The sequence below is a fragment of the Camelus dromedarius genome, chromosome 3, assembly GCF_036321535.1.
Source record: "Camelus dromedarius isolate mCamDro1 chromosome 3, mCamDro1.pat, whole genome shotgun sequence".
Taxonomy (NCBI): Eukaryota; Metazoa; Chordata; class Mammalia; order Artiodactyla; family Camelidae; genus Camelus; species Camelus dromedarius.
This window is the reverse complement of record NC_087438.1, coordinates 53,860,311-53,886,177: the sequence shown is the minus strand read 5'-3', so window position 1 is coordinate 53,886,177 and position 25,867 is coordinate 53,860,311. Positions and strand designations below refer to the sequence as shown.

Sequence of the window (25,867 nt, the reverse complement as noted above, 5' to 3'; positions counted from 1 at the left end):
AATTCATTATACCTAAGTGGCAGATTTAGCAATAAAGCAGATTGCAAATTCATATATAACTGAAAGTATTAAATCACTACCAAATCCTTTTTTAGCATCATTGTTTTCTGTTCAACACATTCTTATCATTTTTATTTTTTCCAAGTGATTTCACCCATATGGTCTAAATTATCATGCATTGAAACAACTACTCTTCTTTTGCAATGTTTAAAATTCTCTCATCTACCAACCGGTGTCAACATACTATCAATTTCCATAACAGGTATTTATACAGTGCCATCCCTCAAACAATAAAACTTCAACCCATTTTAAAAGGATTATGCAGGGGAAATTGTATGCACATTACTTGGAGAAATCTAAGGGGACATTTCTGTGAATTATAACCAATTTCAACTTTTGTCTCTCAAAGTTAAAAAACTGTATTGATATTTGCCAAGATCAGAACCAAGAAACTAATTCGTTTGTGAACAACCCTTTCCACACAGGCATTAGTTTGATTTGGGACATAAAGGACAATAGAGTAATTTCAAAACATGTTTAACAAATTCATAAATAAAGTTTTTTAAGAAAAATATTTCTATTAAGAAACAAGAAGATAAAGAATATGAAAATGAATATATGTATATTCATGTATGACTGAAGCATTATGTTGTACTCCAGAAATTGACACAACAATGTAAACTGACTATACCTCAATAAAAATACACATTTATAAAAAAAGAAATAGGAAGATAGAAAATGTAAAAAGTGTCCTTTTTATCATTATTCTTCCATTTAACAGAAGTATTTCAAAAATAACTGAATTTTGTGTTAAATAAAATCTTTCTATTCACTTGGGCAGGTATTGCCTGCTGAGAAAAAGCCAGTTCACTTACTAAAAGACCAGTTTCTACAACAGGACTGAAAGTTGTATTTTACTGATATCTTTGTTTATATGCAACTGCATACTATTAAAGAAAGGCAATAGCATTAATCTTGTAACACAGTAACATAAACCAAATTCAATTTTTTAGAAAATCTTAAATTCTAAGAGAGGAATGCTGTTATTCTACTTTTTTATTTCCTGAAAACTGAGAACAGTTCAACTTAGTCCTAAGAAGCATTTCTATTTCAAATATTGAGCAAGAGTTAAAGTTTTACTACAACTGAGGGGCATGATTACTAGCATAGGAAAACAGGGATAAGAAAAAAATTAAGAAATGAAGTTCTTTAACTGTGAAGATTTTCCACATAATGTTAACAAAGATGAATAGGTGCTGTTACACAGGACAGTTAAGATTATGGAACTCAAAACCTAGATGACATAAATCAAACACAGTAGACTATAGTAAGTGCCAGTGTCTGGTTAATTTAAAAGTTGTGCAGTTGTAAACGACAGTAAGATGGAAAGAGTTGCTAATTATGTGGATGTTAAATAAGAAACAATAATAAAGTAAAAATCTGAGCAGATTCAATCTTCTCACATGTTAAAAAAAAAAAAAACAAACTCCTCTAAATAAACACTGCAGACTAAAGCTAAAAGAATTTTTTAATTGAAGTATAGTCAGTTATAATGTGTCAATTTCTGGTATACAGCATAATGTCCCAATCATGCATATATACATATATTCATTTTCATATTCTTTTTCATTAAAGGTTATTACAAGATATTGAATATAGTTCCCTGTGCTACACAGAAAAAAACTGGGGTTTTTTAATCTATTTTTATATATAGTGGTTATCATATGCAAATCTCAAACTCCCAAATTTATCCCTTCCCACCTCCTTTCCCCTGGTAACCATAAGATTGTTTACTGTGTCTGTAAGTCTGTATCTGTTTTGTAGATGAGTTCATTAGTGTCTTTTTTTCTTTTCTTTTTTTTTTCTTTTCTTTTTTAGATTCCACATATGAGTGATATTATATGGTATTTTTCTTTCTCTCTCTGGCTTACTTCACTTAGAATGATGATCTCCAGGCCCATCCATTGCTGCAAATGGCATTATTTTATTTTTTATGGCTGAGTAGTATTCCATTGTATAAATATACCACAATTTCTTTATCCAGCCATCTGTTGATGGACATTTTGGTTGTTTCTATGTCTTGGCTATTGTATATAGCGCTGCTGTGAACACTGGGGTGCGTGTATCTTTTCAAATTAGAGTTCCCTCTGGATATATGCCCAGGAGTGGGATTTCTGCATCATCTGATAAGTCTGTTTTTAGTTTTTTAAGGAACCTCCATATTGTTTTCCATAATGGCTGCACCAAACTACATTCTCAAAAGTAGCGTAGGAGGGTTCCCTTTTCTCCATACCCTCTCCACCACTTATCCTTTGTGAACTTTTTAATGATGGCCATTCTGACTGGTGTGAGGTGATACCTCATTGTAGTTTTGATTTGCATTTTTCTGATAATTAGCATTACTGAGCATTTTTTTATGTGCCTATTGGCCATATGTATGTCTTCACTGGAGAATTGCTTGTTTAGGTCTTCTGCCCATTTTTTGAATTGGGTAAGAAATATTTTTGAAATGTAATTTTAAAAAATACCCCCCACCAAAGTATAAAAGCAACACAAAATTAGGAGGTTCAGTAGCACTTAAATAACCCAACTGGAGAACACTACTGTCTTAATTAACATTGGGCTTTGGCATCCTTCCCACAGAATCCACAAGGGGATTCCCAGAACTGGAAAGAAATCTCAAGCTGAAACTTTTTCAAAGAAGTAGCCATGTCTGATCACTCTGAGGGCAAGTCTGGAAGCCATCAGAAGAGAAACACCAAGGGTGGTCTCAGCTCAGGGTCAGGGCAGCAAAGATATCACTACAGGAAGACAAATGGTGGCCATGCTCCCCAGAGCTGGAAACCCCCAGCACCCTACCTTTTTAATCTTCTTGATGTCTGGATCCTCATCTTCTTGATTGCTTTGGTAAGGTCTCATTCGTTCCTTGGTTTTATTAAGAGCGACAATCTATAACACAAAATTGGTCCATTTCATGATTTGGGAAACATTAGACTATAACCATAAATCATAGGATTTATGCCTACAAGGTAGCTTATAAGATCCTCAGGAAACATTCACTTTTTACACCCTATCTTTCTTTGGTGCTGACTCAGGGGAAGCATGTACTTCACCCCAAGTCTGTTTCGTTGTGCTACTAACAAATGTGTTTAGAAGAAATGGCTGTGGAAAGTGTGAACTGTGGTTTGGGTTAGAGAAATGTTAGTCCAAAACTAAGCCTTGGCTGCCAGTGATGACCAGACCAAGGCCTTCTCAGCACCTCAGTGACGTGTCAGTCATCTCACCAATGGCAGCTTCCTATAATGTTCCATGGTCTCCAAATGCAGTAACATTCAGCTCAAAGCTCCTGCTTCCTATAATCAGCCTGTGGCCTTCCAGGTACACACAGTGCAGCAGACTCACAGATCTTCTTGGAAAAATGGTAACTGCAAGGGGAATCTGAGAACTCTGGGGTGGGTCCAAGCCAGCCAAGAAAAGAGATAAAGGCAAAAGGAACTGAAACAACCTGGGATCTCTTTATAGTCCCAGCTCAGTTCTGTGACCTACAAGGGGCAACTCAAAACCAGATCGCCTCTGAACTACACTTAGTAATAAAATTCCCTGGACTGTCACTCAATTGCAGGCTCTTGCAAACTTAAGGACCTATTCAGACTTACTAACAAACAAACACTTAAAAAGTTGAGATCATAACTGCTCCCTCTGACCTGTCTTTACATTTTTGTCCCCATCACCAAATACACTCCTTTGCCATTTTCTGGCAGGGAATCAGTGGGAAAATAAAAGGAGTAGGAAATAAATCATGGCTGCTGTCAAGTGGCCACACAAGACATACCTGCTACTGACAGTTTTTAGCTGCAGTATATAGTCAGACTAAAATAGAACACAGTGAAGACAGTTAAGGACACAAATAAATATCGGGGAGCATCGCTTGGTGCTGAGTCTCTCTCACTGAGCAAGTGCCGACCTCTTTCACTTAGCAGACAATCATCTGCTCTAGCTAACTGTGGCGAAGAAAGAACACAATAATTTTGTTTTAAATTACAGGGCCTGATATAGTCTTTTAAAATGCAGATCTGTTAAGTTTTCTGTTGTTGTTTTCACTATCTTGGATTTCAGGGTTGAATCGGGAAGTTAACAACACTAATGATATGGTGAACAGTCTGCAACTTATCATCAGAGAGGCAATCAGATCCCAATTGAAATCAGCTTATACCCATGCTCTGACCCCTGGAAGCGATGGACACAGGCAGCCCGAGGTGAAAACCCTCATTGGATTCACAGAGTGTGTTTTAGAAGAAGATGTGTGGAAATGAAAAAGAAAATGTTGAATGACAGAAAAGCAACAAGAAAGTTACCAAGACTGAGGACACCGAATTGTTTCTGTCAACAAGGATACAGTTAGTAGTAGATTTCATTCTGTCCTATTCTGTTCTTTGAAGCTAAGAAGACACTAATGGATCACTGGTCAGGAGTGGAAAAACCTCACTGTCTACCTCCCTCTTCAATTCTTCAGTTATTGATCAGTTCCCACAAGGAATGACAGGACAGCAAGGGGAGATACACTCAGGTTTCTGTGCACAGACGGAGGCACCCTGGAGAGAGGGAGGATCCAGGCTCACCACCACCACCACGCCTGCCAGCTCCACGACCACCTCCGCTCTCACTCGAGTCAGTCTCACTGTCTGGGGTGCAAAACCTGAGAAGTTCAGAGTGGGGTGGGAAGTGGAGGGAGGCAGGAATTCCAATTTCAGGCAAAAATGCACCATAGCATTTTTTTTTTATACTTTAATTCAAGTGAGTTTTTCAAAATTCTAGAGGGGAGAAGGATGGACCCCTTACATCCAGAAAAAGTAAAGACTTTCTGAATTCATGTTTGGACCTTCCTTAGGTGTCATTTGGACTTTCACTGAATCTATGACGGACTCGCAATTATCATGATTATGAGTCAATCCAAAAACAGTTTATTATAGTCAACTCTTAAATATCTGATCAAATGAAGGACAGCAGGAGCGCAAATAATTTAAAAATATCACATTATCCTGATTTTTTGGTAACATATTTATCTAATCCTGACATAGACCTTTGATTCTTTTCTAATGCACATTAGTAGCCCAGCCATGTACGTGTTGATGGCAGAGGAACCAAGTTTGGCATTAAAATTTTGCCCTGATAATAAGCCTTCAGTAATAAACGTGAAACAATGAGAAGGAATCTATCAATTGGGAAATAAATACCTCTGATTTAAGCCTTTCGATTTCTGTATCTTGATCTTCAAGTTGATGCCGCAGTTGGTTAGCTGCAATTTTTTCTGTCTCTACGATCTGAACTAGATGAATGTACTTCTGCATTAACACTTCCCTCTCAATCAAAATGTCTGCATAACTTAAGAGAAAATTACACAGTCAGTCATTGAGACATTGTTCTACTACAGTTTCATATAGAACAGGACACGCTACATTTAAAAAAGAAGCCATAAACATAGTTGGTTAGCTAGCTCTACTTTATGTAAACATTAACGTTTGTCTTATATTTGGTATCCTTTAACTACACAGAAGTTGAATTATTATCATTTTATATTAACTTTACTATGAGTTCATTTAATGATGGCTACCACCCACAACTTTATCATATAAGTGAGAAAGGTGCAAAGGAAATCTCTTGTTTTATAAAGGAAACAGTGGATCTACTCTAACAAAAACTGAAGTCTTGGAATTGATGGCACATGTTCAAAATATTTCACTGGGTAAGGCACTAGCCAATCAGAACAGATCTGCCACCAAGCAGAATGAATGCAGGGAGCATTAGAACAGGCACTGGCTGGAAAGAACTATGATGACTGTACCAGTGACTGCCAGCCCTGCTTGGCTCTCTTTAGGATTATGAGACCATTGACTTCTCTCTTCCAAAACCAACAGAAGCAAAAATTTCATTCTAAAAATAAGCACAGATTCTTGGGCCCTAATATCATCAGCCTAGCCTGTGTCCATTTCTTTGGCCAAGAGTGGAAAACGCAAAATTCTCTCTTAGATTTTGATTGATCTCTGTGGCACCTAGATTTTTGCTTCCAGATCTTCTTGCACTATTGAAGGTCGTAAAATGCATGCTCTTCCATTCCCCAAATCTCTCCAAAGTGATTTGGTAACAGTAATAAATAATTGCTATTTATTGAGTGTGTAGGACGTACCATATATATTCTTGTTCTCCCAGCAACCTGGAGAGATAGGCTTCATCATCCCAATGGTACAGAGAAAGAATCTGATCCTCACAGAGGTCACACAGCTAGCAGGTGGCAGGGCTGGGATTCAAATCAAGGTCTATCTGACCCTAAGCCCATGTTCTTAGCCACAAGATAAACTGTCTCCCTAATGAAAAACAGTCCACTTGATATAAACAAGAACGTTGCAACTGACGTGTTTTCAGATATCTGCCCACTCTCCCATCTACTTACCTCCTCTTTGGGAACATGGGCTGTGGTAGCCATGTTTATAGCACAAAATCTGCTCTCATGACCACATTTCACTAGTCTAGAAAGATAACTGGCCCAAGCTAAACCAGTTGGATTCTTTCTCCTTGGAATCTGGCATTATGCTTCTGACTTATTTGCTTAAACTGAGATGGTATGAACTTGGGAACTCAAGAGACTACTGCTGGTTAGCCATATTTGGCCACACCCACGCCAAAACAAAGTAAGTCTGCTGAGCAAGAAAAGAATAAGCAGATGTTCAGAAAAACAGAGACAAGAGAGACAGAAAGTCTGAGACAGAAAGGTTATGACTTCCTGGGTTCCAGTCAGCTTTCTGGTTTCTAGTTCCAGACCCTCATGATAAAATTTTACCCTTGGGTTCAGTGAGATACTATTGCAGTTTCCACCAAATAGATTCTCTTTTTAACCTAAACTAGTTTGAAATAGCTATATGTTCCTTGGAACTGGAAGAGTCTAAAGGCAATTCTAAAATCACAATTTTAGTTCAATTATCTCAACATTCTCAGCACTTACATCATGTGTGTCATTGGTGTTAGGAAAAAACATAGTGTCAGCAATATTTTTAAGTCACTTGTTCTAAGAAATTACCCTAAGAGAGTAGAAAGAAAGGCTGTGGAAGTGGAAGTGGGAAGAGGGGAAAGAACAAAAAGAAAGTCTTCACAGAAATATGCTTTGGAGAACTTTAAATGGAGGACTACCCATAGAGCATGAGAAAATTAGTTCCATAATAAAAACTCTGCCCTTTCTCATCAATTTTATTAGAAATATGTCAAATGTATTACAAATACATTAGATCAATGTTAGATAGCAAAACAATATTTTGTTTTCTCTTATAAAAAGAAAAAGTCCAGGCCAGGATATGTAGCTGAATTCATGCAGACTCATCACCGACATCTGCCTCCCTTCGCATCCAAAGTCCCATTGAAATGCTAGGAAAAATTGTTTTCTGTTTAAAGAATGAAACCATAACAGCATTATGAAACAGGAAAATATGCCATCAACAGCCCAGAAGTTTTATGAAATTCCACGAAGAGAAAAAACCAAGTTGAATCAGAGTGGCAAGAAAATGAGAGCAGAGGAAACCACACACACAGACCCCTTGCAAAAGCATGGTTCCCAGCTAGAGTGGCCAGAGACACAACAAGGCCAGAATCAACAAATACAAAGGACGGGAGTAGACAAGGGAATGATCATCAGGGTCTTCCACTAAACAAGTGCCTTCAGAACATCTGAAGTTAGGTTCCTTCCCATCCCCCCCAGCATAAAGAAATGAAAGGCACCAATGGCAGTAGTGACATGCCCTCAGGTCACAGCCCAAGATCTGCCCTCTGCAGAAAGGGGACCACCTTCCTGAGGAAGGCTTCTCATGAGGAAGCTGCACTCAGAGAGAACAGAGCTTGGCTCTACACCACACATCCACCGCAGACACAAGAGAGAACCAAAAAAGGAAAGGCACTGAGAAGGACTCGCAGGGAAACACACTATTAATTTTCTATTGTGTAACAAATTACCACAAGCTTAGTGGTTTACACACCACGTACGTATTATCTCATAGTTTCTGTGGGTCACTTTAGCTAGATTCTCAGCTCAGAGTCTCACAAGGCTGCAATCAAGGTGCCAGTCAAGATACATTCTCTTCTGGGGCCTTAAGGGGGAAGAACTCACTTCCAAGTTCATTCAGGCTGTTGGAAGAAGTCATTTTCTTGCAGTGATGGAACTCATGCAGTTTGCTTCTGGAAAGGTAGCAGGAGAGCATCTCTGACCTCAAGGAAGGCCCCCATCCCTCTTTGATTAAGTCGGTCCCACCCAGGAAAATCTCCCTTTTAATTAATTCAGAATCAACTGATTTAGGACTATAAGGACATCTGCAAAATCTTTCTTTTGCCCTGTACTGTAACCTAGTCAAGGGGATGACTATCCTGTCTTGTTTGCTATATACTAGTAGCTGGTAGCAAGTCACAGTTTCCATCCATGCACACCTAAAGGGGATGGAACCACAGATGGCGGAGTCCCAGCCAACCTTCCTGCTGTCTGCCCCCATACCTGAGAAGGAAGCCTACACAAGTGACACAGACCCTACACTCAGTCACAGCATAAACCCAGGCCAGCCACCTATAATAACCCTCGAGGTCCTTCATTCAGAAACAAAGGTCACCTGAGAAAACCAATCCCCAAAAGACAGCAGCAGACAGCATGTCAGATGGCCCCAGTGACCCCTGCCTCCTGGTATTCATGTTCTTATGGAACCCCTTCCTCTTGACTGTGAGCTGGAGCAAGGTGACTTACTTCTAAGGGACAGAATACAGCAAAAGTGAGGGGATGGCACCTCCAAGCTCAGTTTACAAAGAGACTCTAGATTCATCTTACTCGCCTTCTCTTGCTATCTTGCTGGTTTGCACTGGGAGTCAGTGCCATGTTGTGAGCTGCTATATGGAGAGGCCCATGTAGATGACACTGAGAGGCCCCCAGCCAACAGCTGATGAGGAACTGAGGCTTCAGTCCAACAATTGGTAGGGAATGAATCTAGCCAACAATCACGGGAGTGAACTTGGAAGCGGATCCTTCTCCTTCCGAGCCTTCAGAGGAGACTGCAGACCTGGCTGACACCTTGGTGGTTGCCTTGTGACCTTAGGGCAGAGGCACCCAGCTAAACTGTGCCTGGATTCCTGAACCCAGACACTGTGGGGGACAATTTATTGTTAATTGTTTGAAGCACTGTGGAGTAAATTGTCAAGCAGCAGTAGATAATAAATGTAGTGTCAAATGAACAAGCAGAAAAGATACTAGAGAAACAAGGTTAATTCAGGCAACAGAGATTAATTATCTTCAGGGAGATATGGAAGGATATTAGAGCCAGAAGGCAAAAAGGGGCTGCCACAGAAAAGAAGTAATCAGATAACAGGAAGAGTTCTTGGAAACAAAAACGATAATTAAAATTTTACAGGTCAGTGAATGTGCTAACCAATAAACCAGACATGGCTGCAAACTAAGCTGCGTGGCTGCAGAGATAAAGAACACTGAACAAAAATACATACTGGAAATAGGAAACAAAAATTGAGCAGCATGGAATACAGATCCAAGAGGTCTAAAAATTATCTTATGGGAGTTTCAGAAGGGAAAAAACAGAGACTGCACTGGGGAAGAAATAGTTTAAGAAATCAAAAAAGGTTTCCTTGAACTGAATACAGTACAGCTCAAATAGAAAGGATAATCCAAATGCCAGAGAGGCTAAATGAAAAGAATTTCATACCCTGCCATACTCTGGCAAAATATCAGAGTTCTAAGGATAAAGAAAGATTATAAAAACTTCCAAAGAGAAACCACAGGTTAGCTAAAGAAAGCAAGTATCAAGCTGATGCACTTCGCATCAGTAATCTAGGATGCTAGAGGTCACAACAAAGAACTGAGGGAAACGTATTTTGAACCTAAACTTCTACAACCAGGCAACCAATCAACCAAGTGCCAGTTCAAGACAGAGACAGTTTACTAACAACCACACTTACTATAGGAGAAAAATTATGCAGAAGTTTTCCAACTAAACAAAACAGAAAATAAAGATACAAGATGACATGGAGTGCAAGCATACAAACTTTTGATGAAGTAAAGGAAGCTAGAAAGAAATCAGAAATTAGTGCATGGAAGATTCTCCTTCAAGGAGCAAATATTCAATTGCACGTGACTACATTTCATTCTCTGTGGAACTGAAGACCAGCCTCGATAGTTGGTACATAATATTCGTGTAACCATGATGTAAATGCCCCTTACTGTTTTTTAATTTGCAGAATCAACACAGGCTTAATTAAATTTAGAGAGCAGAAAGTAAATGTATAAAAGTTTATAAACAGAGAATAAATAATAATGAAAGTAATAAAACCTCAGGGTTAGAGTAGAGAAAAGAACAATAAAAACACATTAGACGTTTTAATTTAGTTTATCTTTCTTTATCTTTACTTTACTTTATCTTTATCTTAATTTATCTTTCAGAGATATCAGCAGAGATTCAATACATACTGCCCAAAGTTGATACATTAACAGAGGTTTAAGGATATTATTTTAAGACATAAAGTCAAAGAATTTAAGAGCCAAAAATAAGTAAATAACAAAAATAGGGGGGACAAAGGGAGGGGAGGGAAGAGGAATTGTAAGGATGTTAAATTCTTCATTTTTATAGCAGGAAGCCAATAATACTACCTAAAATTACTGAGTCAAGAAATAGACAAAAGGACTTCATAGAATATAATACATGAATGACTAAAAAATATAGGAAAAAAGGTCCTACTTAATCAAAGAAATAAAAATTGTTCAGCAAATTTATCAAGAGTTTTAGAAAACAAAACTATTCAGTGCCTACAAAGATATAGTAAACTGGGTACTCCTGGAGTGAGCCATCCAGGAGACTGTGTCACAACATGTATCAAGATAGGTTACAAAGGTCACAGTAATTTCACTTCTAATAATCTCACCCAAGGAAAACAAACATAGACTTGCACAAAGATATTCAAAGAAACAAGATGTTCAGACATTAAAATAAATATAAGAAAATGGAAATGATCTAAATATACTTGTATATAATAAGAAAATGGTTAAACAAGTAATAGTACATCTACACAAGGGAATCATACAAGCCATTAAAAATCATATTTTTAAGGAACATACCCAAGATCTACTAATAAATGAACAACAATGACAACAAAAACCCCAGGAGAATAAAATAAATACGATTTTGCATGCATATGCATGTAAATTCATATGCAGAGAGAGGAAACTACGTTTATCACAGCTATAAGGGATTAGGAAGTAGGGGAGAGAAAGAAAAAAACAGGCACTCCAAACACAAAAAGGAATTTTTTCTGGTTGGAGCAATTATAGATAATTTTAAACTACTTCTTTTGTTGCTTTTTTGTATTTTCCAACATCTCTATAATATTAGGCAGAACCTCCCCCCCACCATTACAAATCCTAATGGCAATTATTTACTCCGTGAGGTGGGATTATGTAATGTTTATTTCCTTCTTTACATGTTCCTGGGACTCCACATTCATTCTTTCATTCAATATTTATTGAATGTTATGTACCTAGAAACTGTTCAAAGTACTGGATACATGAGTAAACAAAGTAGGGGGAAAAAAATCTGTGCCTTTGTGGTGTTTATACTGTAGTGCAAAGCAAAAGACAATAAAACAAATAAGAAAAATATATAATATGTTACCGGGTGATGATTACCTTAAAGGAAAAAAGGGAGGAGTACGATAGGACGTGGAGGAGATGGGGTTACATCTTTCACCAGGGTGTGAGAGGGTCTCACTGAGAAGATGGCACTAGAGTAACGAGCTGGGGAAGCTGTGTGGCCGGCTGGGGGAAGAGCCTTCCAGGTAGAGGCAAGAGCAAGTGCAAAAGCCCTGTGGTGGGAGCAGGCCTGGCCTGTGTGGGGAATGGCAAGGCGGCCAGCATTGGAGGGAGTAAATGAGACGGAGAAGAGGGAAACAGGATTCTGATGCACGTTGGGCCCTGTAGACCAATATAAAGTCTCAGGCTTTCTCACCCTGCATGAGATGCTGAGCTTTGATCAGAAGTACGGCAAGATCCGACTTTTTAACAGGATCACAAACTGGCTGCTGTGATGAGAAAGGGCAGGGGCGAGCAGTGGAATACAAGGCGAGAAGGGAGACCAGAAGGAGGTTTTGCAATAATCCGGGCAAAAGATGTTAAAGATTAGTCCAGCCCCTAGGCTGAGCCTGGCACAGAACAGCCATTCAAATGAAGTCATGGCCAAAAGAAAAATGTCATCTAATATGACTTCTTTTGTATGGTTTATTTTCTTTGTAAGATAATTTTCGTTTCTCATCATTTTTAAGTCATTCAGTGTATTTCATTGGGTGTCTCTAGTTTACTACTCTGATGGGGATATCCTCTCAACTTTAAATCACAACGCTTTCTTTTTATACCCTACTAGTAAATAAAAGTCTACACCGGACTGCGTTAAATCAACTGAAAATGCATGCATTGTGAGAATTTTCCACGTGTGAGAATTTTCAGAGCATTGTTATTTCTATTCTACTGTATTTCCAACATATGTTTTATCTGATTAAATCTTCCAGTAACTAGATAATGCTCAAGTTTGAGTTTTTGCCTAATCTATTCATTATTTCCATTTTGTCTTTTGTTGTTGTTGTTGTTACTTAGTTTAACTTCCATCAGGAAAAAATGGTTTCTCACTGCCAAGGGAAATAATAAAAATAAGCCATATAAATCAACACGATGAAAGCCAAACTAATCTGATGAGTACCAACAGACGGCAGTTTGAGGTGCATATATGGGAGTAAAATATTCACATGCAATATTTATAATCAAAACCAAACCACCATTACTCCATCTAGGAGAGAAGGAAATATTCCAGAAGAATCCTTGAAGAGCCCAAAGAAGAGGCACAGTATAAAATTATAGGCCTTAATTATTTTTATAGAAGGGGAAAAATTATATTAGCTTAGCAAGGAATTGTTAGAATTTCATTCTAGTTATTTTGATTGAAGACATATTTGCTAATGAGAAATACATATCTAAAATGCTAGATAAATGGTAATTATAATATTATATGTTATATAAATATATTATATAATATAATATAAATATATCATATAAATATATATTATATAAATATATATAAATTTATATATAATACATAAACTATATAAATTATAACTATAAATATATATTAAATACAATATTATTATAATTATAAACATAATTATAATATTATAATTAGCATATATATATCTAGCATATCACAGAGCGAGAGAGAGACAGAGAGAGAGTGCTATAGTAAAATCCAAACTGAAAAGTCATGTAACAGGTAACTGAAGAAAAATTCCCACTGGCTCCAGGATTGTGCTCAGTTTTATTGAGAAAACTTTTGAATCAGCATTTCTCATATCACGGTGTCTTTGAGAATTGGGAAAATCCAGTCCTGGATGACAGTGGTGCAGTTCCTGTGTAAGCAATGTTTGTCTGAGCACAGGCAGCAGTGCCCTGATCCAAGCACGACCAGGCCTCCGTAGCATCATTCATGGCCACTTTAACATTGCTACCTTTCATTTTTCTGGCTCTCAAATTCTCTTACATCAATAGCTCCACACCACTGGCTAATCAAAACATTTTTCAGGTATCACACTAATGTGAGGTTCTAGCATAACTCACTCTCATAATCTCTTTTCTTTCTACACACAGGATCTCCTCTAAGCTGCCCCCTTTACAATGAGTGAAAACTCAAGCATCTCTGTTAGAAGAGACCAAAAAGAGTAAAGATTAAAGTTCCCTGTTTGAAACACTGCTCCTTCTTTCCAGGTCACAGTTGTGGTTCGCTACTTCAACATTTGACTAACTTTGGGACATGTGGAAAGTTGTCAATAATCTTTAAAGCACAATGAAATATAAAAAACAAGCAAAATATTGTTATAAGTAAATATAACAGAAAGTCAATAATGGTAAAGTTATTATTTTGGTACAAAGACATTTTAAGGGATGCTTCTAAAGTTAAATACATTTTATAGTACCAGACTACAAAACTGAGGAATATGTCTTGTATCACAGTTGATATTGATTCTTTCTTAATACTGAGACTTTTACTTCTTTACAAGTATGCACAAATAGGTATTGGTAGAATTCTCTTTATTATTATCAAAAATTCTTTAGCAAGAATATATTTCTAACTATATTCATTAAACACAAATGGATTAAAGGGGTTTATAAATTCTCATGTTTAATTTCCACTATGAAGACTGTAGGCAAAACAGCAATGGAAACAGGTGTTGGTGGGGCTGTGGAGAAATTGGAACCCTCATACGATGCTCGTGGAAGTGTAAAATGGCACAGCCATGGGGAAGACAGTCTGGCAGTTCCTCAAAAATCTTAGAGTTACCAAATGATTCAATAATTCTACTCCTGGGTATACACTCAAGAGAATTGAAAACATATGCCCACACAAAAACTTGAACACAAATATTCATACCAGCATTGTTTCTAACAGCAAAAAGTAGAAACAAGCCAAATGTCTATCAGTTGATGAACGGATAAATAGAATGTGGTACATCCATACAATGGAATAGCATTTATCCGTAAAAAGGAATGGAGGACTGATTATGCTACAATATGGATGAAACTTGGTAACACTACGCAAAGTGAAAGAAGACAGACACATGAGGCTTACATGAGTCCATTTATATGAAGTGTCCAGAATGGGCAAATCCAGAGACAGCAAGTAGATTAGCGGTTGATGAGGGCTGAGGGAATCGGGGAAAAGGGAGTAACTGCTAATGGACATGGGCATGGACATTCTTTCTTAGATGTTGAGAATGTTCTAGAATTAGATTGTATAGCTTTGTGAATATACCAAGAACCACTAAATTGTACACTTTAAAATGGTGGATTTTATAGTATGTGAATTATATCTCAATTTTTTAAATAATAATGTTCTTAAAGAGCAATAGAACAACCTCCCCCCAAAAGCAATAATTTCACTGCATTATAATTCAGAAACTCTTCTTGTCAAAAAATGCCACAGATGTTAGTACAAGACAAAAAAAAGACATGGGGAATTTACAACAAATACAAAAGACAGATAATATCTTTGTCATACAAAGAGCTCATACACAAATTGATAAGAAAAACACCAACAGGAGAAATGGGGAAACAAACACGAAATAAAAATTCATATAGGAAACAGAGACTAACAATAACAACAGAAAAAATTGTCAATCTCACCAATAGTCAAAGAAATGCTCATTACACCAAGATACCATTTTCCACTCATCAATATAATAATGATTTTTAAACAATAATTCCAGCTTTCTCATGCCTTCGTGGAGTAAAGCTGGACACACAATTCTGAAAAGCAATTTGGCACTAAGCCAGGAGCAGGGGATAAGAGACAAGCAGGACATGCCGATGTTGAAGGAATTCAGGCTGACAGAGAGATGCAGGCAAGCAAATCAATGCAATAATCCCATAGGTGCTTTGAGAGAAATAAGAGGTTACAGAGGGGACTCATAGAAGGGAATGGTAAGCCCTTCCTAGACGGGGAGGAAGAGGATCCGGGAAGCCGGTGCAGACGTCTGAGAGCTGAGTCCTGAAAGATGAGTTGGAGTTACTTAGGCTTAAGGGACATCCCCGCACATTAGAATTCCTGTCTGTGGTGCTACAGCTGGCGCCCAGGGCACAAGGGGAGGGGGTGGCAGGAGAGGATCACAAAGCTCAGCTCAGGAGGGTCCCGTCCTTGCTCGGACTGGCTCACTGCACCCCAGAACTCAGTGGGGAGGTAGTAAATATCAGCTGAAGGAACAAATAATTTTTTTCTTAAAAGCAACATGAGAGACCATTATACTGTTCTCTCTACCCTGTTTAAATTTTTCTACAATAAGAAGAAAATTGAATTTAATAACTAAAATAACTAAACGTAACCCTGGAGTTCTTCCAGCAGACCAGATGTTTTCTTCAGAAAGGGCATTCTGGTAATCGTGTGGAGGATAGATTAGAAGAAGGAAAATTTGGATGAGAGACAGGTGATGCACCTGAGCAATAAGTAGCCCAGGCAACCGCTGTCGACGTGGAGAGCCCTGGAGACCAGATGTTCCAGGGGTCAAATCCACAAGTGCAGCTGACTGGATGTGAACAGTGAGGAGGGTGCAAGGTGACATCCCGCTGTCTTGAGTGAGCAACTGTTCCTTAGGAAGGAAGAAGGGGGCAAGAAGCCAGTTTGAGAAAAATGAGTTTGGTTTTGGACTTACTGAGTATCAGGTAACTCTGAGCACCCAGGAGAGTGCACAGGCCTGACCTGCATTTGAACTCCAGCTCTGCTATCTCTAGATCGGTGGCCCTCAGGAGGTTATTTCATCCCTCTAAGACCTCAGACTCAGCGGGGAGAGCACCACCTACTTCACAAGCTGTTGTGACTTTTACATGAAAAGAGTACATGGTGCACACAGCACAGTACCCGGCAGAGGGAGGGAGGCTCCACCCAAGCGGCAGAAGCCTGGGGACTGGACGTCGGGTAAGGAGAGAAGAGGGGCCTGCAGAGCAGTGACATATAAAGGAAAAGGACAGAACATGAGGGGCAGTGAAAGGGGATGAGAAAAATGATCAAAGGAGTAGAAGGAGAATCAGGAGTGAGTGGTGTCATAGAAGTAAGAGAGAATTTCAAGAAAAGATTTGGGTCATAGCGACCCAAATGCAAAGATGTCAAAAAAATATATCACAAAACTCCCCAAATCATTATAAAAGGGAAGTTGAGAATTATGTGAGTAGTAAATAAAGAGTATGTAACCATATAATCTATCTATCTATCTACGCATATGCAAATACGTAGGAAAACTAAACAGATTGTTACTAGTAAATACCTTTAGGCTGTAAGTGAGCTTGGGGAATGTCAGGGGAGGGAGGGAGGATATGAATGGAAACTAACTTTCACTCTCCACCTTTTTGCATTGTTTGGAGTTTCTTTTTTAGACGTGTATTTATATGTATTACTTGAGTCATTCAAAAATAAGTATTAAATATAAATGGAAAGTTGAGGTTATATAAGGAAAGAAAAGCTTGGAAAGTCCTTGCTGACTCAGGTGACAGCCGCTTCAATGGGGTAGAGACAGAAACGTATCGCCAAGGGCTGAGAAGGGAGCAGGGGCTGGGACTAGAGGGAGAACCACAAAACCATTTCTCCCTGTAGTCCGGCAGCTAGAGGAGGGTGCAGGGCCACAAGAGGGGCTTTTCTGGTTTATTTGAAGAAGGGAGAGACTAAAGAGCATCAAAGAACGCAAGGAAAAAGTCAAGGTGAGTGGGATGAGGGAGAGAAGAGGCTCAGGGTAGAGATCTTCCTTGCATCAGAGATGGTCCTGGGGGGCCCCTCCTGCAGGGGAGCCCATGTGCATATGAGGATGTGAACCATCTGCTCCGTGAGGGAAGACACAGGTCGCACTGCACTGTAAGCCAGATGCTGAAGGAAGGAGCCAGGTATTTGAAGCAAAAACTCTGTGAGGACCAGGAAAGATAACCGACAGGTAAAAGTATTAACAAAGGGCTGAAAATAAGAATGTTCAAACAAGGACCTACTGTATAGCACAGGGAACTATATTCATTATCTTGAAATAACATATAATGGAAAAGAATCTGAATATATATATATATATATATATATGTACACACACACACATAAATGTATAACTGAATCACTTTGCTGTACACCCGAAACTTAACACTGTAGATCAACTACACTTCCATTAAAAAAAATTTTTGTTTAAAGACAGTTCAAGCCTAACTTTCCCCTATAGAGAACAAGTTCTACCATCAACCAAGCCAGTCTTTCACAGTCCACAAACATAGCACCCCTTTTCTTTTGTGTTGCACTGTTCAAACTCTAAGGAAAAAAATGCTGAAGTCTCTTTCATCGTGGCAAATCTGGAGGCAAAAGCCTGACAGATGTTCTTAGTAAAGAAATACAGGATCTCAAACAAACTTTTTAACAGGGGTAGTCTTACTGTTATAAGAAGAATACAAAACATGGCCTTGGGATTGCTTTGGGCTATAGCATCACTGCTCATTTATGATTTTCTAGCCCTGTGGTTTTGCTGGGATACATAAAGCATTTTCAGCTTTTCTATGTAATCTCTCTTCTGATTTGTGAGGGATTGCTCCTTGCACATTCTACCACGTGCTGATTTTATGGGGATGATATGATACACACAGTGGCCTTTAGTGTCGGACAGATTTTATATTACATACTTTGCTCTAAATTAAGCCTCTATCCAAGTATAGAGAATGAGGTTACAAGCATTTGTGTTTGGTGTAGTTACCATGGGGATGTGCATGTGTGTGCACGCGCATGCGCGCTGGGGGAAGTGGGGAAGAGACTGAGAAGGAAAGAGAGGGAGAGAGAGACTATGAACAGCACGCTGCCCCTGGCACATGTAATCAAAAAGACTACAGATAAAAGCAGACCCAAAAGGCTGGATTAGAGCTTTCTTTAGTGAACAAGAAGACAGGCCTAATTGAAAAATCTTATCGAGAGGATTAAATCTCTCCACTCATCAAGTTCAAAACTGGCAGGGTGAAGGAAAGGGCTATGTCAAGCCGAACTAAAGCCGACGTGAGCTTTATGGGATGGGAGCATACGCCCAATTCCTTGTTCTCTTGCAAATACCCTCCCTGTTGAGGAAAACCTAAGAGCCACCTGCCACAGGCACACAGCAAAGGGGGGAAAGAGCACTGAGGTAGGGTGTTGAGTTTCAGTTGGAGAAGTTGGAAAGCTGGCAGTAGGACCGTCTCAAACACTGAAAGTATAAGCCAGAGCTCTGCAGGGTGAGCAAAAAACCACACTCCCCTTGGTGTGGACAGCAGGCATAACATTCTCCACGCAGCCCTGACCCTCATTCTCTCACACCTCACATACCAAGGCGCAGGGAGAGCCACCAGTGTGCGTGGTTCCCAACTGCCCCTTCCAGGAGATCACACCCTCCAACTTCCTGCAGAAGCCCTTCCTGCCAGCTCTCGTCATCTCTACCCCACAGCCCTGCTCTCACTCATCATCTCTCCTCCCAGGAAGTGACACCATTCAAGCTGGGGACCTGAGAGATGTGTGAGATGCCACCCTGGTCTAATACTGCCCACATCCAGGTGGTCACAAGTTCCTTTGAAGTCTACCCCTTCCTACTCTGCGACACCCTCCACCTACTTCTCTTCCCAACTGTCACAGACCAGGTTTTTCAGGTCCTATGCTCAGGCCAGAATGGGAAGAGCCTTGGTACCTCGTACATCTGGCTCCTCTTCCAGGCCATGACTACCTTCTGATTGCCGAGGCTCCCCTTGACTAGGGCTCCAGCAGATGAAACGTGGAGAACACTGATGTGGACGTCTTTTCAGCCAGTGAGCCCGAAAGACCCACAACCAACTGGATCAGTGTTTTTGACTGTCCTAACGTCTACAATTACGTCAACCATGGTGGACAGATATGGCCACGAGAACAAAGAAACATTAGGTTATTGGAAATGTCCAAGGTTCCATACCCAACTAGCAAACCATTTATAGAACAGCACAGACTTCATTACTATTAAAATATTCTGGCCTTACCTCATCCAGACAAAAACAAGACTGAGCCTTGCTAGCAGCTTCCCATGAACTGGTGCCAGTAATATGTGATGAAGTGATATTTTAAATGTGCCAGTTTTGAGAAATGTAGTTTCGAACAATTTCAAGCAAAACTGTAAAATAAGCTTCTTGGGCCAGGTCAAAGCTTCAAAATGAGAAATGTTAATTTCCACAAAGATGTCTTTTCTCAGGAAGAAAACATGCAACTTGACATGCCAGAAAATGACCTAAAGATCCTCTGAAGGCAAATTGGGGCAAGTAGATTTAGCTCTGAGGTACAAAAGCCAGCCTCAAGGATGTGATTTTCATGTACCAAAGATAGAACATCCAGGCCAGTACCGAGAAACATTTCAGGAAAAGAGCAATGATCAAGAGAAGGATTCTGCGCAGTCCCTGTTTCTATGTAGTATCTGCAGAAGGATCTGTAGCTCAGAAAAGAACTAGTCTCAGGCTAAAATAGTCATCAGGTAATCCAAAGCTCAGACTTAAAAAGAGGGATGAATAAAACCACAATTATTGAACATTGTCCATTAAAAAGGCAGCAGGACCAAATTAATGCCATCAGACCGTCCTCTAAAGGCAAAGTGTTTAGTCAACCAACCAGCTGTTTAACTAGCACAAGGCCACGCAAAAGTGGCTGACAAATCCTATCTCTGAATCAGCTTCATTAACCTTCTGGCTCTGCTCATGTCTAAACAAAGTTAGGATGAATTTCACAGACCCAAGTTTACACCCAAAACTCAACTTAATGAAACTTCAATAAAAAAGTTATTATCTTCCCTGATTTAGAAAATAAAAATTTAAGAAGCATCTCAATGCAAAAAGTCAAAGATGAGAACTCAGGTATAAAGCAGTCAAATTAAAAGGAAATCATCAAAGAACCCAGTCCTGGACCTTAAGTCAAAGGAAAAGCAAATCTAATGGACCAAAAGTCAGGACATCAGGAAAAAAGATCAATTATTAACCACATATTCAAAGCCAAAAGAGAAGAGAATTTTCACCATTCGATTACCTAAGCCACTAAAGTGATTTCTAAAATCTATGGTTTTAGAATCTATGTCAGTGGTTTCCTGACAAGATCATGCAAGCCTTGGATTGAACGTATGTCAATCAACACCAAACAGTTACTGACCTAATTCCATAAATATGGCAAAATTTTCATGGTATACAAAAACACCTCTTACTTGAAATTTTACCACTTTTAAAGTAATTCATACTCTATTTGGTTCACCACAATATTTGCTTGGCAACTACAAAGGCATTTAGGCTACTAGTGATGTCTGGCTCTTCTGAAATGAAATAGATGAGCAATTACACATGTTTTAAATTATTTACTTCATTTTAACTCCCAGGTAGAAAGGAATAGAAATAGTCACAAAGATGGTGTCTGGAAATGACCCAAGGGCTCTACCTTGCCAGCTTGATATTTCTGTCACCTTTGAAGACCTCATCTTCCTCCACAGTGAGTCAGTCTGCATTAGTCCTAAGTCTGGAGCAACACCCTCAAGTAGAGACACCGAGAGCGAAGACAGCCGAACAGTGTGCCTGGATCACGATGTTGGCAAGCTGCCCTCGGAGGCCCCCTTGGAGAGCAGTATTTGGTCACCGACACTGTGCATCTCAGAGAAACATTTTGGAGGGGTGGAAAGAAAAGGAACTGAAATTTTTCACAAATAAACTACTCTCAGCTCTGACTTCACATTAATCCATTTTCATCTTTGAATTAGAGGAAGAGAAGAAGTAATAGAAGAGGGAAAGACTAAAGAAAAAAAAGAGACAGTAATGAAGAGAAGCACAAGAGACACTGGTTGAAGGTTCCCAAGTCAGGGAGATCTGGTTTTACATCCCAGCCCGGCCGTTGAACAACTTTGGCCAATCTGCTTAATCGTCATTAACCTCTGTTTTCTCATTTGTAAAATGGAGTTAATAATACTCTACTGGGTAGTCAGGAGGAATAAAAAAAGATAAGTATGTAATGCACTTAGCATGCTGCCTGCCAGGGAGCAGGTAATCAATGTAAAGTAGCTGAAGAAAGAAGAGCAGAGAAGGGAAAAAAGTCTCCAGGGTTCAAAAACCATCCTAAACTCACTGTTGACAAACACCTTATTCTCTTTATAATCAATCTGAAAACATTTCCTGATGATCTGCTACAGAATCAGCACTGTGCCATATTCAGAAATGACTGTGCCCTCATCCTCCTCCTCACTCTCAAGGAGCATCAATCCAGCTCAGGAAACAGAATCCAACACATGAAGTATGTAAAAAATAACCTGAATTGTCTCAAACTGTTAAACATTCCACATGTGGTACGGCAAGCGCTTCAGCCATTCAGAGAAGGGGGCCAGTGGGCACTGACTTGTCGGGGAGTGTCCGAGAGTGGGTGAATGGACTTCTAGGAGAAGCTGGGGGTAGGGAGTCATGTCCAGTAAAGAAAAAGTCATGTGTCCCAGCCTGAGTTTTGCTCTGAATCACCAGGGATCTGAGCAGAGACATGGAGTGAGGAGAGCCTGGGTTAAGGGCAGGACAGGCGAGCATGGGGCCATTAGAACCAAAAATGGACAGGACTACAGAATTGAGTATGAAAAATAAAAGAGAGGGGTCTACCTGCATCCCTTTTGGACTTCTCATTCCCATTTAGGTTGAGTGTGCTCATTTCCACATCCCTAGTATTTCTCAGGAGGAAGCAGAAGCACACTCTTCTATTTCCCTAGGGAGAGGCTGGCATCACCTTTCCCAGTAACCAGGCTGCACAGGGCAGGGCTTATAAGTGCAGGCTCGGCTGGGTCCGTGTCCCAGCTCTGCCACTCACTAGCGGTGCGACCTCAGGCAAGTAAACCAACCTCCCAGGCCTCAGAGTCCTTCTCTGTAAAAGAGGGGTAATTATGATATGCCTCTCACAGACTGTTGAGAGGATAAGTGAATCAATACATTTAACAAATTCCTTAACTGAGAAGCACTAAGAACAGTGCTTGGCACGTAGGAACAATTCCTGTGTTCAATAATTTTCATTATTTTTATTCTATCTATTACCTTTTATCTTTAGCTAGAATATATATCCACAGAAAGCACAAAGAATCATCTCACACAGGACTAAGAAGGCGGTACCAAGAGGAAACACATTTTGGAATTGCAAGTTCTTCCGAAACTACCACCAATGGTGAACCCCCAACGCAACACCCAGACAACCTAGGATCACACCGAGGATTTGCATCCATACCTGGCTTGGTGAATGGCCTCCATCCACTCTTTACCGTCCTGCTCCTCCTCACAGCGCAGCTCTAGTGGTTTCTGACCCTCGTGGCCAAAAAGAACAGTAAAGTAATACTGGAAAGAAAAACAAAAAGTTACGTTTTATTTTTCAAGCACAACAACATAACACAGTAGTTTTCTACAAAGGGTATATATTTACAAAATGCATTCACATCACATAAATCATATTTCAAAATGTAATAATAACACTCCCAGTCCACTTGGCATTGACTCTGCACTAGAAGATACCACAGGTTGCATCTTATCACCCCTCAATGAGATTCAACTCACAGTATCTCCGATACAGAAAAGGTATTTGATAAAATCCTACACAAACACACAATTAAAATGCCTGGCAAGCCAGAAAGAGAAATTTCTGAGCCTGGTAAATGATATCCACCAAACACATACCACAAACATTTTACCTAATGATGAACTATTATAAGCAAACCTTCTCAAATCAAAAATAAGGAAAAAACAGCAATTATCATCACTTCTATTAACCAATTCTGTCTGGAGGGCAACATAGAAAAATAAAGGAAAAAAGAAATGGAAAACAAGGGAAAAAATCATTTTGCACAGATGATGTAAGTGTCTATATAAAAAATTCACTGAAAAACTATTAAGAACATCCAACAAAATTGCTGGATATAAAATCACTGTACAAAAATCTATTGCACTTTGGTACAGTATCAACAAATAGGAAACTTAACTTTGAAAACACTGCATTTGCAATATTAGCAAAGAAATATAAATAGCTGAAGAACTTAAGAAAATAAATGTATCACCTCTAAAGAGTAAATTAATCTGTCATTTTAATGTTTTCCAATAAAATGACCAACAGGTTTACTTTGGGTGGAATTTGACAAAGAGAATCTAGAATCTGAGCCAGGGACAGGAGAAGCTGTCACTTTAAACCAGTCTACTGGAGGCTAGACGTATTAATTACCAAACTGAGACTGTCTGGAAAGGAAATATAACTGGAGGACTTTTTTTTTATGAGAATGATCAGCAAATACACCAGGCCTGCCTAAGACTTCATCCTGGGGCACAAAAAGAACCAGCACCACACAGCTGCTCTGAGACGGAAAACCAAAGACAAAATCCAAGTTCTTTCTGACATCCTACCTTCCCACTGCTCCCCCCAAACTTCTGAGTATTCAATGTGACTGTTACATACTCATTTTCTTCAAATGAATTAAAAACCTCAGGACAAAAGCTTTTAATCTATAAAAAATATTGAATCACTATGTTGTACACCTGTAACTAATATATTATAAACCAACTATACTTCAATTAAAAAAAAAAAAAACTTCAGGACAATAATCCTAGAGATAGATTCCAAAAAATCCTAGCATTTTCAGCACAATTTTACAAACAAGGAAAAAATTGGCTAAGAGATTTCTCATGTTACCTGTGCATAAATCATCAGCCAAATGAGGACACACCTCAGATAATCCACCGCCCTTCCTCAAGGACAGTCCTGAGCCTCATAAATGACAAGCTGTCTTTAATCCTTAAACCTCTTGTCTAGCCAGAAGCCTAACTGCTATGAACTAGGGGGAAATGCCACTGAGAATGGGAAAAATTCAGCTTAGCACTATATTCAGTGAAGCTCCATTTAAATTTGAGAGGAAAAGAGTCAAAACTCAACCAAATAACAGATCAGTGGCTTAAAGGGCAATCCTATAAGTGATGGCATTTCAGAAGCTGCTGGCTACCATCCAAGGGCAGATGCCCAGTCCAGGAAGAGGAAATACTTAATGAATCTGATGTCCCAAGGCTGCAACCAGCACCTCAACAGCAGCCGCTGCTCGGGAACCCAATTAAAAGCCACCTTTAAAAACCAGCAAGGTAGTCATATTAGCAGAGTACATCCAAAAGTTAGCCCATGTCTCGGGCCTAACAGTGACGGACAGTTTTGAGAAGTACAGGTTACGTATCCAGGACTTTGCTTAACAAATTCTGCTCGACCACAAATAATCAAACACCACCTCTCCATGTACCTGCAAATTATTCAACTTAAGCCACCCATCAAAAAGTTTTCTTTGTGCATTCTGGCCTCATTCTGATATGAGCTCAGTATGCCATGGATCTTCGTGTAGGACCTGAGGCTTCAGAGGTCCCCTTGGGAACCAAAAGCATCAGCGGTCACCCTCGATGGTACTCTGTGACCTCTGACCTGCCCCACAGCAGGAAACGAGAGGAGAAGTTCCAAAGTACTGGGTTATCATCAAGTACAAGGAAGAATTAAAACAGTGATGACCTTGTTTATGTCTTTACATGCAGCATCTACAGTGGCAGTGAGTTTCCCTTCTTTTTCTCCCTGGATAGTTTCATCTGGTCCCAAATCTGTTTCTCCAGGCAGATCCTCTCCCGGTGCGAGCCCCATATTTCTCCCATTAGCCAGCACTTCAATCATGTCCAAGACTGAATTCATTCATCACCTTCCTTCCCTCCCTCCCACCCCCTAATGCTCATCCTCCTTCCCCTGCCCTCACATCTATTCCTTCTCCCCTTGTGCTTTCTCTGCCACGTGTGTCTTTATCCAGCAGGGGCCCCAACTAGGAACCCCAAACCCTCAACTTCCTCCTCTTATCAGCCCCACGTTTGGTTTCACCACTGCTCCCCCTGACTCTCTTCCGGCTTTTATCCCTCACTAGATTACTGTATCAGCTCTGTCACGGATGACAGATACGACAGGTTTGAAATACTTTCCAGTTGAGGTAGCTTTAATCTCACAGCTCATCTCTCTCCTTCCTTATATCCCGGCTGCTACTACAGCCCAAAGTGGGAGGTTAACAGCCTCTCTGGAAGGAGGACCGGAAGACCTAGGGGAAGTCTCAGTGAGTTGGGAACACAAGGAGAAAGGTGGAGAGGAGTGGCCGAAGTCGACAGAGAAAGCAGAAGGCAGCAGAGACACATATGGTACAGCTCCTTCCCACTTGGGCCTAAAGTCCCAGGAAGGGTGAGGATTTAAAACAGCAGATGACAAAGCCAAAAACT

At 39.7% G+C, this 25,867-nt stretch overlaps 1 protein-coding gene across 2 annotated transcripts in view; it reads right to left on the bottom strand.

The window, feature by feature from the left end:
• The window catches only part of RASGRF2 (Ras protein specific guanine nucleotide releasing factor 2), a 208,538-nt gene that overhangs the window by 127,622 nt on the left and 55,049 nt on the right, over nt 1–25,867 (bottom strand). For both annotated transcript variants that reach the window (XM_031447414.2, XM_031447421.2), the window contains exons 2-4: nt 22,830–22,936; nt 5,235–5,382; nt 2,860–2,949 (exon numbers count right to left, since the gene is read on the bottom strand). In XM_031447414.2, coding sequence (XP_031303274.1) covers nt 2,860–2,949; nt 5,235–5,382; nt 22,830–22,936 — 345 coding nt within the window. The remainder of the gene's footprint in view (nt 1–2,859; nt 2,950–5,234; nt 5,383–22,829; nt 22,937–25,867) is intronic.